At 45.4% G+C, this 13,252-nt stretch overlaps 1 protein-coding gene across 1 annotated transcript in view; it reads left to right on the top strand.

The window, feature by feature from the left end:
• Positions 1 to 13,252, top strand: part of RAP1GAP2 (RAP1 GTPase activating protein 2) — a gene marked incomplete at both ends in the record, with an annotated part of 216,889 nt that overhangs the window by 148,459 nt on the left and 55,178 nt on the right. The window contains one exon of the mRNA XM_079725572.1: positions 12,459 to 12,494. Coding sequence (XP_079581698.1) covers positions 12,459 to 12,494 — 36 coding nt within the window. The remainder of the gene's footprint in view (positions 1 to 12,458; positions 12,495 to 13,252) is intronic.

Here is a 13,252-nt window from a genome sequence, read left to right as displayed (position 1 = left end):
GAGCTTGGAAGTTGTGTCTTGTGGACTGACGTGGCTCATAGATGAATTTTGTTTGGTCCACATAGAGATTTTTAAAACTTTTAATTGGTTATCAATGCATAAAAGTTGGGAGAGTTTACATACAAATTTGGATTTCTGGCTTATCCTGAAAAGTTGAAAACTCTGGTAACATTGAGCTTGCATTTCCTCTTGCAGCCTGGCAGAGGTGAGCAGCAGTTGCCTCTTTTGGAAGGAGCATGTACTCTTCAGTTCACCATTGTTTCAGTCCCCCAACTCTTGTTGTTGTTGAGGGGAAATTTTCACAATGTAAAATTAATCATTTAAAGTGAATAATTCGGGATTTCCCTGGCGGTCCAGTGGTTGAGACTTCGCCTTCCACTGCAGGGGGTTCGGGTTCAATCCCTGGTCGGGGAGCTAAGTTCCCACGTGCTTCGGGGCCAAAAAACCCAAAACATAAAACAGAAGCAATAGTGTAACAAATTCAATAAAGACTTTAAAAATGGTCCACATCAAAAAAATAAATAAATAAAGTGAATAATTCAGTGGCATTTAGTACATTCACAATATTTTGCAACCATTACCTCTACCTAGTTTTAAACTATTTCCATCACCTCCAAATAAAATCCCATTAAGCTGTTGCTCTCCATTCTCCCCCAGCTCCAACCCCTGGCAACCACTCTTCTGCTTTCTGTCTCTATGGATTGATTTACCTATTCCAGATATTTTACAGAAATGGAATCATACAGTATGTGACCTTTTGTCTCTGGCATCTTTCACATGGGATGTTTTTGAGGTTCATTCACATTGAAACATTTATTAGCACTTCATTCCTTTTTATGCCTGAATGATATTCCGTTGTATGGATACACCACAGTTTGTTTATCCATCCAGCAATTGATGGACACTTGGGTTGTTTCCACCTTTTGGCAAGTGTGAATAGTGCGGCTCTTTAGTGTACAAGTGAAGAACATTCTTGTGCAAGTATTTGTTTGGGTACCTGTTTTCAGTTCTTTGGGTATCTACCTAGGAATGGAATTGCTGGGTCATATGGCAGCTCTATGTTTAACTTATTGAGGAACCGCCAAATGGCTTTCCACAGCAGCTGTACCATTTTACATTCCCACCAGCAATGTATGGGGGTTCCAATGTTTCCACATGCTTGCCAACACCTGTTATTTTCTATTTTTTGATTATAGCCATCCTAGTGGGTATAAAAGTGGTATCTCATTGTGGTTTTGATTTGCATTTCGCCGTGACTAATGACGTGGAGCATTTTTTTCATGTGCCTATTGTCAAGTTGTATATCTTCTTTGGAGAAACGTCTACTCAAGTTCTTTGCCCATTTTTAAATTGGGTTGTTGGTCTTTTTGTTAAGTTGTAAGAGTTCTTTATATATTCTGGATGCAAGGTGCTTATCAGGTATATGATTTACAAATATTTTCTCCCATTATGTTGGTTGTCTTTTTACTTTCTTGATAGTGTCCATGAAAGCACAAAAGTTTTAAATTTTGATGAAGTTCAGTAATTTATATTTCCTTTTTTATTGGTGTCATACTTAAGAATCCATTACCAAATCTAAGATCATGAAGATTTAACTTATGTTTTCTTCTAAGAGTTTTACAGTTTTAGCTCTTAGGTTTAGGTTGTTGCTTTTTGTATATGGTTTGAGGTATAGGTGTCCAACTTCATTTCTTTTGCATATGGGTATCCAGTTTTCTAGCACCATTTGTTGAAAAGACTGTTCTTTCCCCATCAATTAGTCTTGACCCCCTTGTCAAAAGTCAATTGGCCATAAATGCATGGATTTATCTCTGGACTCTAAATTCTATTCCATTGGTCTATATGTCTAGCCTTATGCTAGTACCACACTGTTTTGATCACTGTAGCTTTGTAGTAAGTTTTGAAATTGGGAATTGTGAGTTCTTTTTCAAGAATGTTTTGGCTTTCTGAGTTCCTTGAGTTCCCACATCAATTTTAGGATCAGCTTTTCAATGTCTGCAAAGAAATCCAGCTGGGATTTTGATAGGGATTGGATTGAATCTGTAGACCACTTTGGGTGATTACTGCCATCTTAGCAGTATTGAGTCTTCCAACCCATGAACAAGGAATGTCATACCATTTATTTAAGTCTTCTTTAATTTCTTTCATCAAAGTTTTTTAGTTTTCAGTGTGTGAATCTTTTACCTCCATGTTTAAATTGTTCTAAGTATTTTATTCTTTTTGATGCTCTTGTAAATGGAATTGTTTTCTTAATTTTATTTTCAGATTGTTCATTGCTGGTGTATAGAAATACAAATGACTTTTGTATGTTGATCTTGTACTCTGCAATCTTGCTGACTTCCTTTATTAGCTCTAGTAGTGTTTTTATGGATTCTTCGGGTTTTCTATATTGGATTATGTCATCTGCAAATAGAGATAGTTTTATTTTTCCTCTTCAATATGGCTGCCTTTCATTTCTTTCTCTAATTGCTCTGGCTAGAACTTTCAGTACACTGAATAGTAGTGGTGAAAGTGGGCATCCTTGTTTTGTTCCTGGTCTTAGGGGAAAAGCTTTCAGTATCATTGAGCATGATGTTAGCTGTGGATTAAAAAAAAAAAGCCCTTTATCATGTTGAGGAAGTTCCTTTCTATTCCTAGTGTTCCAGGTATTTATTTATTTATTTATTTATTTTTTGCGGGGGGGTATGTGGGCCTCTCACTGTTGTGGCCTCTCCCGTTGCGGAGCAAAGGCTCCGGACGCGCAGGCTCAGCGGCCATGGCTCACGGGCCCAACTGCTCCACGGCATGTGGGATCTTCCCGGACCGGGGCACGAACCCGTGTCCCTTGCATTGGAAGGCGGACTCTCAACCACTGTGCCACCAGGGAAGCCCTCCGGGTGTTTTTATCAAGAAAGGGTATTAGATTTTGTCAAGTGCTCTTTCTGCATCAATTGAGATGATTATGTGGTTTTTCCCTTCATTCCATAAATGTGATATATTACATTGATTGATTTCCTTATGTTGAATCAAGCTTGCATTCCTGGGATAAATCCCACCTGGTCACAGTGTATAATGTGCTGTTGGATTTGGTTTGCTAGTATTTTGTTGAGAACTTTTTTTTTTTTTTTTTTTTTCTGTACGCGGGCCTCTCACTGCTGTGGCCTCTCCCATTGCGGAGCACAGGCTCCGGATGCACAGGCTCTGGATGCACAGGCTCCGCGGCCATGGCTCGCGGGCCCAGCCGCTCCACGGCATGTGGGATCTTCCGGGATCGGGGCACGAACCCGTGTCCCCTGCATCGGCGGCGGACTCTCAACCACTGCGCCACCAGGGAAGCCCCTGTTGAGAACTTTTACATCTATATCCATCAAGGATATTGGTCTGTAGTTTTGTTTCCTTGTAGTTTCTTAGTATGGTTTTGGTAATGCTGGCCTCACAGAATGAATTAAGAAGTGTTCCTTCCTCTTCAGTTTTTTGGAAGAGTTTATGTAGGATTGGTGCTAATTCTTCTTTAAATGTTTGGTGAAATTTACCATGAAGCCATCTGATCCTGGACTTTTCTTTGCTGGGAGGTTTTGGATTACCGATTCAATCTCTTATTATCTCTTCATTCTTTTATGTTACTTGCCTGGTACTTGTAGTCATTTGCATTTTCAAATCCTCTCTTACAGATTTAAATATAAATCTGCCTAATTTTTAAGATGTCCTAAAAAAACCCAGCCAGCCTCCCACCCTTCCTCCCTGCCTAATCTCTGCTCTGGCCAGGTTGGTCCCTTTCACACACCCCCTGCATTAAACATTATAATTCCATAGGTCAGTGGTTCTCACAGTGTAGTCCCTGGATCAGGAGTATCAGTATCACCTGGGAATGTGTTAGAAATGCAGATTCCCTAGGGGTGGGGCCAGAAACCTGTGTTTTAACAAGCTCTCCTGGTGATTCCGTTGCATCACCATTGCCATAGGTAACAGAGAGCCTTGTATGCTCCTGGCCCAAGTTGACATAGTTGAAGCTGTGCCTCTGCAGGACTCAAGCAGCTGAGGAGCTATGTTCAGTGTGAGTTGGTATGAAGGCAGACCAAAGAAGGGAAAGAGAAGCATGAAGGTTACACAGGGGAGGGGGGGAAGGAGGCTTGGTTGGAATAGGACCTGGATACAACTTACTGGGGACACCTGTGGGCTGTCCAGGGTGAGGGGTACAGTCTGTGGCCAGAGGAGAGACAGCCCTTACTAGCACATGCATTGGCCTGTCCTGCCCTGACTGTAGCCATCCTGAGGAGATAGCCCCGGCCACCCACAGGCCTAGGAGTCAGTCTCCCCTGCCCACTTCATTCTCATTCATTCAGGAAATGTTTCTGAAGCATCTACTCTGTGCCAGGCAGCTGTACATCCAGGGATATAGCAGTGAACAAAATAATCAGAGCCCTACCCTCAAGGACCTTCTATCCTAGTGAACCACCCTTTGCCTTCTTCTGCAGGTTCCAGCAACCAGAGTGGCGGCCAGCTGGCCCTCATCCTGATGTCCTCTGGATGGGGGCCTCTGAGCCAGCAGCAGAGCCAGGGCGGCGCAGCGTGTGCTGTGCTTGGGTGGCCTTGGGACACATCCGGTCTGGCTCCTGATGGGGTGTGTGCTCTGGGTTCCCAGCTCGCCCAGCTTTCCAAAAATCTCTACAAAACTTTCCAGAAATCCTTTTCTTTTGTGGTGTCTTCCTTCTCTGTGTAATGAGGAAACCTGCTCAGACCCGTTTTCTTCCTCTCCTCAGCACCACCCAGCCCACATCTCCATCCCATTCTCCTGGGCCTGTGTGGGGTGGAAGACACCTTGTCCTCCATCCTTGTCTTGTTTTACCGTTTCTGGTTGCTGTTGACATGCCTCTGCCTCCTCATGCATGTCCTGGGTTGAGGTGGGATAAGGAGACACTTGCTGCTGTGCACGGAGCGAGTTCTGGTTGGGTGCTGTGTCCGGCTCTGCGGACTGGCTCACGTTATCCCACCGCAGCCCAGTGAGTCGGTGCCGTTTTGAGCCTTGTTCCAAGGTGCAGGCGCTCCGACGGCCTCGTCCTGTGTGTGAGCAGTGGGCGTGTGGTACCTTCTGGGCAGGGGTGTAGGAAGACTGCTCACACACAAATACAGCCTGCCTGCAGGAGGGGAACAGAGGAGGCCAGAGCTAGGACAGGACCCCCAGCAGGGATCTGGTGGGCAGCAGATGGATGGCAGTGGGCGCTACTTCAACTAGGGTCAGAAAGGAAGAAGAGGAGGAGGGAGAGGGAAGTGTGCTGGTGGGGGCCCTTCCTGCGATGCCGCAAGAAGGAGAGAACAGGTGGCCACCCATCTGCCAGGAAAGGCCACGTCCATGTGTAGAGCTGCTGTGGACCAGAGAGAGGCAGGCCAGGCCGCTCCTGCCCGCGGGAAGGGCACAGGGTGCTGAGATGGGGTGGTGGCCCTCCTGTACTCACACATGCTGTACCCCTTCCATTGCTTCTACTTCTTCACCACCTGGGCAGGGGGCTGGCACCAGAGTGAACAAGCAGGGGCATCGGGAAGACTCCTCGAGACTGGCCTTGCAGTTCCTGTTCACTTCTGTTCCTGCTCTGTCGGACCTCCTCTGGCCTTCTCCCCGCAAGGACTCATTTTGTTCTTCTGAAGGAAGACTGGTCAGTTTCTATACTGAGAGGTGGGAGGACACGGCTTGAACCCGGACCGAACCTCGGGGCCCAGCCTATGGTTTCCTTGGCTGGGTGCTGTTTCTCGGTGATTATTTCACATCCTACTGGACTGGCTGTTAAAGCAGAGCCCAAGGGGAAATGCTGGCCGCTGCTCTGATTTGGGTGTTGATGGCTGTTGCTAATAATAAATTAGACAGCTGGGCCGCTGCTATTGATGAGAAGGCCGAATTACATTTCTCTGTGAAAATCCAGCGCCTGGCTTCCCAATGCAGGGGGATCCCCTTCCGAAGAATGCTTTAGGCATTCTGTCCTAAAGGGCCTGTGGGACAATGCCAGTGAGTCAGTGAGCATTTATTGAGTGCCTGCTGTGCGCCCTTGGCCGCGTGAAGCAACCTCAGGGGGTGTGGACAAGGGTGGGACTCGGTGGCCGGAGCTGCTGTTCCAGGCTGGCCTGAGTCACCCTGCTTCTGGGTGGAAAAGGAGACTTGCTCTTTGCCAAGGTTGGAACTGTCCCACTGGAAAGTTCAACAAGTCACCATGAAGCGGGGCTAGGCCAGCTGGGGCCAAGTTGCCACTGGCTGATTTCCCTGGACACTGTCCACGCAGCAATTGTCCACCCAGTGTGTTACTCAGGTCTGAGACTGAATCACAGCCCTTTCATCTCACCACCTGTGCCAGCCCTGAGGCCATGGAGCATCTTCATTCGGGAAATAGACCCATTTTTAACAGTAATCTAAACACGCTGCCTCTGGGAAGACCAATGAAGTCAAGAAAAGCTAAATCAGGAAAAGCTAACTATCCTGAAGGCACTAGACCATCTCCCAACAGGACAAAGCTTGTTTCCAGAGCAAACTTTCTAATAGTTCCTTATAGTAGTTGCTGTTTACTGAGTGCTGGCCTTGGACCAGGCCCTGGCACTTCTTGTCCACGTTCTTACTTCATCCTCCATGAGCCCTGAAAGGCAGGGGCTGATCCCGCTTTCAGGTGAGGGAAGTAAGAGAGATTGAATCACGTGCCTTGTGCCACACAGCCGGCCAGTGGCAGGTCGGTCACTTCCCATACCTGGCTTTGACCACTGGATTCTGCTCCCTCCTGTTGAGTTGGTCTTCTGTATCCACGGGTTCTGCATCCACAGATTCAACTAAAGATTTCAATTTTGATCCCCAGTTGGTGGAACCTGCGGATAAAGGGGGCAACCGTGCTATGCCATTTTAAATAAGGGACTTGAGCATCCTCGGATTTTGGTATTTACAGGGGCCCTGGAACCAATCCCCCACAGATACTGTGGACGACTTTATCTTTCTACTGTACCCAAACCTCAGTAGCTCTCCAGCGCCTTCCAGATTAAGCCTGAATTCTTGGTGTTCGGAATCTCTCAGGCCTAGACCCCAGCCCTCCTTTCCAGTCTGAACTTCAGGATGTTGACCCAGAGGCCTCAGGCAGCCAGGTTCATCCACTCACCATTCACTGAGTACACACCGTGCTTCTCCACCTTTGCCCTCACAGTTACCACTGCCTGTAATGTCCTCTCCACCCTCTCTATCAAGTGATTTCTGTTTATCCTTTAAGGTCTGGTTGGAATCCAGCCTCTTACAAGAAGACTTCCTTGATGTGGTAGTTTTAAAACATGTCCACAAGTTCTTTGATACTTTTCTCCTTCAGAACCTAATTCTCCTCCCCTTGAGTGAGGGCTGGTCGTGGACACTAGTTTCTAAAGAACAGGATAAAAGGGAAAGGATGGTGTAAAGGTAGTATAGCTTCCTTCATGCTTTCTCTCTTGGATCACTTGCTCCGGGGGAGTCAGCCGCCATGTTTTGAGGATACTCAAGCAACTGATGGAGAGGCCTGTGTGATGGGGAACTGGGCCCTCCTGCTGACAGCTTTGTGAGTGCGCCATCTTGGAAGCAGATCCTCCAATCCCAGTCAAGCCTTCAGGTGATGCAGCCTCTGCTGACATCCTGAATGCAACCGCCTGAGAAATCCTGAGCCAGAACTGACCAATGAAGCCACTTTTGAATTCCTGACCCATGGACATTGTTGTGAGTCACCATGTTTTGGGGTAATTTGTTCTACAGCAGTACAGAACTAATATCCTTACCTCCCGGCAAGAAGTGCTTCATGCCTCCTCTGAACCACTGGTCATCTGTAACATAACCCTGTGTAACTTTGTCTCATAATTAAGGTCAAGTACCCTAGAAATGGAACCCTTGCCTAGTACTTCCAGTGACCAGTCCATGCCTTGCCAGCACTTAATCATTTGGGGTTAATTGATTAACCAACACAAGGGCATTGTGTAGGAACACACCTAAGGTATTTTTGGTTGCCAGTTTATATGGATCCCAGGGGGTAAGCTGGATATGGGGGTGACTCTTAGTCTATAACACACAAGGCCATGGTTAGACCTGGAAATGAATTGGCCTGAATTCAGGGGCTTTCTGTGGGCACAAAAGGCTGTATAACTTGTGTCCTTGGGCACAGCGTCTTATGAGGGTACAGGAAAGGCATGTAGTAGGAGTTGGGAGAAGCAAAGAAAGGCATGCCAGAGCCTCTGCTTATGTGTTGAAGTCTTTGCAGTTGATTAATTGCAAAAATAATTTATAATTGTTATAGAAAAATTTTAAAATACTGAACAGCAAAAAGGAAAAAAATTATCCTTAACTTATAACTCATTTTGACATATATCCTTCAAGATATTTTTCTCTGGAGGGTGATGTGTGTATTCAACATGAAGACATATATGTTGAGAAAAAAGGGGTCACATTGTTCTAAACCCTACTTTTCTCACTGAACAGTACAACATGACTCTTCCTAGTAGCATAATCAACACAGATCTCCTCTTAGAGTATTTTATTGTACGGGCATACTTCCTTGTATGATTTATTCTTTCCCTCATTGATGGGTACTTCAGCTCTCTCCACTTTTTTTACCCATAAACAGTGTTTCGACAAATATCCTTGTATACATATCTTTGTGTAGTTGCCCAAATATTGCTTTCAGGTAAATTCCTTTAAGTCGGTTTATGGGCCAAAATACGTGAACATTTTTCAAGCTTTGGACACATAGTACCAAATTGCCCTTCAGAAAGTACCAGGCTCACACTTACCTACAGTCCTTGCCAACACTGGATTTTCTTTTTAATTGTGGCCAATCTGATAGGTGAAAGATGTTATCTTACTATTATCTTAATTTCTTTCATAACTTGGGAGGTTGGGCATGTTCCAATTGTTTATTGGTCATTTTACATTTCTCCTTTAGCAAGTTGTTTGTTCCTGTCCTTTGCACATTTTTCTGTTTTCTTTTCCAAAACTTATTTCTTTGAAATTGAATTATGCCAGTAATGTAGGTCTACCTGCTTGTGAAGCAGGCCATGTATAAAGCAAAACCCCCTTCACTATTCTCTCCGCCTTCTCCATATAATCACTTTTTGATAGTGTGAGGTATATTCTTCTGTATTATTTTCTGTGCATTTATATACATACATATAGGTCATTTTAGGTTTTGTTTTTATGAAAAAGGGATCGTATTCTATGTGATGTTCTGATTTGCACCCACCTCTTAATATATCTTGGAGAGCCTCTTATATAAGCAATATAGATCTACTGCTTTCTTTTTGAATAACTGAGTAGTTTTTCTTTTTGAACAGCTTTATTGAGATATAATTCAGTACCATAAAACCACCCATTTAAAGTTTACAGCTTAGTGGTTTTTAGTATATTTACAGAATTGTGTAACCATTACCCACAGTCAATTTTAGAACATTTTCATCAGCTCAGAAAGAAACCATATATCCTTTAGTTATCACCTTCCAAATCCCCCATTTCCCTCAGCCCTAAGCAACCACAAATCTACTTTTTGTCTCTATAGATTTGCCTATTCTGGATATTTTATATTAATGGACTCATGTGGCTTTTTGTGTCTGGCTTCTTTTACTTAGCATAATGTTTTCAACGTTTATACATGTTGTAGCATGAGCCAGTACTTCATTCTTTTTTTTGTTAATGGCTGAATACTATTCCATTGAATGGATGTGCTATAATTTGTTTATTCAAAAGTTGATGGACTTTCGGGTTGTTTCTGCTTTTTGGGTATTATGAATATTGCTGTTGTGAACATGAGCATACAAGTTTTTGAGACATATGTTGTTGGGTTTTTTTAGGAGTTTATTAATTAATTTATTTTTGCTATGTTGGGTCTTGTTTCTGTGCGAGGGCTTTCTCTAGTTGTGGCAAGCGGGGGCCACTCTTCATCGCGGTGCACGGGCCTCTCACTATCGCGGCCTCTCTTGTTGCAGAGCACAGGCTCCAGACGCGCAGGCTCAGTAGTTGTGGCTCACGGCCCTAGTTGCTCCACGGCATGTGGGATCCTCCCAGACCAGGGCTCGAACCCGTGTCCCCTGCATTAGCAGGCAGATTTTCAACCACTGCACCACCAGGGAAGCCTGAGACATATGTTTTTATTTTATTTATTTATTTATATTTTAAAAATTATTTATTTATTTATTTATTTATTTATTTTTGTGGTACGCGGGCCTCTCACTGTTGTGGCCTCTCCCGCCGCGGAGCACAGGCTCCGGACGCGCAGGCTCAGCGGCCATAGCTCACGGGCCCAGCCGCTCCGCGGCATGTGGGATCTTCCCGGACCGGGGCATGAACCCGTGTTCTCTGCATCGGCAGGCAGACTCTCAACCACTGCGCCACCAGGGAAGCCCAGAGACATATGTTTTTAATATATGTTTTCATTTCTCTTGGGGGTATATACCTAGGGGTGGAATTGCTGGGTCAAATGGTAGTTCTTTTTATGTTGCTGGATTCAGTTTGCTAGAATTTTGTTGAGAATTTTTGCATCATTTTCATAAGCTATATTGGTCTGTAGTTTTCTTTTCTTGTGATGTTAATTTTGGTGTCAGTGTAGTACTAACCTTATGGGATAAGTTGAGAAGCATTCCCTCTTCTATCTTTGGAAGAGTTTGTGAGGAATTAGTATTACTTCTTCTTTAAGGGGTAGAATTCACAACTGAAGCCATTTGGACCTGGGCTTCTCTTTGTGGGTAGTTTTTGGATTACTAATTCAATCTCTTTATTTAATATAGGTCTTTTTAGATTTTCTGTTTCTTCCCAAGTCAGTTTTGGTAGTTTGTGTATTGCTAGGAATTGTTCATTTCATCTCAGTTATTGGCACACAGTCTTTCATAGTATTTGTATTTTATTCTACGTAGCTTATTCTAACCAATTTCCTACATTTAAGTTGTTTCCATTTTTTGCTGTTACAAAAAAATGCTGCAATGGCCATTATATTGTATCCATCTTTGTGTTCATGTGTAAGTGTGTTTATAGTATACATTCTTCGAAGAGGAATTGTTGGGTCAGAGGTCTGTGTATTTAAACTGTTGATTGTTTCTACCTCCTTGTCCTCTTTTTGCTCATCTTTTTAGGCTTACTGATCTGAATAAGTTCTTTATGTCTATTATTCTTGGTATCCTGGAGGTTGGAGTTGGTAAGAATACACAGAACAAGTGGGAAGGATAGGTTTGAGAGCTGGGTGTTTGATGGCTGCTTCTGGTCAAGGGTGCTTGATGTGGGTGACCCAAGCTTGTCCTCAACCCTGTACATTCACAAGTGGGGTTTCCAGACCCTGGAACCTGAACTGCTGGGGGGTAGAGACTCTTTGCCTCTGATGGGCCACCTTTAGCCTGGGAGAGGTCACTTGGAGTCTGCAGCAGGGCCAGGTCTCTGCAGGTGACTCCACAAGGGTCCTTTCCATGGTGGTTCTCTTCTGAGAATGCTGAGGGTGACGGGGCTACAGGCAATTCTGGCCCATTGGTGCCTGCAGAGGAAAGCAGGGTGGATGCCCTGCCTCTGCATGAAGAAGTGACAAGGACATGCTTCCTTTTCACTGCTTTCTTTTGTTTCGTATTCATCTGGGGACTGTCTCTTCTGGGTGCTCATTAACTCGTGGCTTGCCAGTGCCCCGATGTGGGCAGTGATCTTACGACAAAAAAGTGTAGCTGTTTTCACAGAACGGGAAGTGGGGACACTTCTGGGGCAACCTCTGCATGTGTTTATTAGGGTAGAGCTTTCAGTCCCTCACCCTTTCATTCTACTTTTTCTCCTTTTGGTCTTACCTGGAGTTTACAAGGGTGACACCAAAGTAGGTTAAAAGTTTGGATTTATGTAGTTTACGATTTTAAAAATAACCCATCCAGGCCACTGGAGGCTGCAGTTCAATGGTTTTTAGGTTTTGCTCACCAGTTCTTGGGTCCCAAAAGGTGCCTTGGGGACAGGGGACAGGGACAGGCAGAGGTGGCACATCAGGGGCTCTGCCTTGGCCAGAGCAGCTGTGCGTTTACTGGTTTTGTATGTTGGAGTTCTAAGTGAGACTTCTGTGAGAAGACAGAGGAGCTGTGTGTTGCCACAAAAGTTGGAAAACTACTTGTGTGGGACATCTTGGCCTCACTGTTGCGTTGAAAACATCCCAAACACGAATCCTGCTGGAGGCTGAATCCCAGGGCTGACAGGCGTTTTGGAGACCTTGGCCTTTCCCAGGGACCCCTCCCTCTTGACAAAGACTGAGTAACTGTTCTCCCCAGGGCCATTTGCCAGCCCAGGCATGCTTTCTTCCCCCTCTTGTTGTATGGGGTGTTCTGGCCCTCCAGCCCTGCAAAGGCAAGATCAAATTATCTTCTCTTTGATCCAAATGAATTTTGTCCCTGGGGGAAGCCCTGGGTTGAGCTTCCAGACGGTCAACGGTCAGGCTTTCTCAGTAGACATCCTGGCTGATGCCCCATCTTTCTCTCCCTACCCTCTTTGTGTCTTTCAGTCAGCAGAGTTCTTTGAGATGCTGGAGAAAATGCAGGTGAGCATCCTCATTGTCGGGGAGCCAAGCACCGGGTGGGGATGCTGCAGTGACCTCAGCGGACACGACACCAGCAGAACCCACAGGCAAAACTCGGGTCCTTGGAGGGAGGGCAGAGAAAAGAGAACTCACAGTCCTGATGGCCTGGACCACCTGAGGCCATTTCCATGTCGAACGGCACAGAGGATTCTGGGACGGCTCCCGCCTGAAGGATGGAGAGAAGACAAACAGAACCTGCCAGCAGGGCAGACGGATGTGGGGAGGGTTTGAGAGGGTCCGTTGTTCCTGGAATAGGTTGGAAAGAAAGCTCCTTCTTAGGGGACTCATCTCATGTCTGCAAGGCAGAGCAGCGGAGTGGGAGACAGACCTGAGTTCAAATCCTGCATCTAATACTCGCTAGCACTAGTTCCTTCCCTTTTCTAAGCTTCTCACTCCTGCTTTCTGTCTACTCACAGCACTGTTCTCACCTCACTCTGACACCAGACTTGGGGCAGTTTTCCCACACTAAACAGTTCTGCGAATCCAGCTGGGTGCCCTACAGTTTCACTCAATTTCTGAGACTGTCTACCTGGAGATAGTGTCAGATCCCACAGGTGAAGGGCTCAGTCTCACAAGACCACCCTCCTCCCCTGACTTCAACACCAATCCCATGTCCAGGTTGGCACTTGTGCTTCTGACTCACTGGCTACCAGTCGGAGGTTCCCACGACCCCCTTCTCGGGTTTGATTAATTTGCTAGAGTGGCTCACAGAACTCAGG

Source organism: Hyperoodon ampullatus (genome assembly GCF_949752795.1).
Source record: "Hyperoodon ampullatus genome assembly, chromosome: 19".
Lineage (NCBI taxonomy): Eukaryota > Metazoa > Chordata > Mammalia > Artiodactyla > Ziphiidae > Hyperoodon > Hyperoodon ampullatus.
This window is presented reverse-complemented; position numbering and strand designations above follow the sequence as displayed.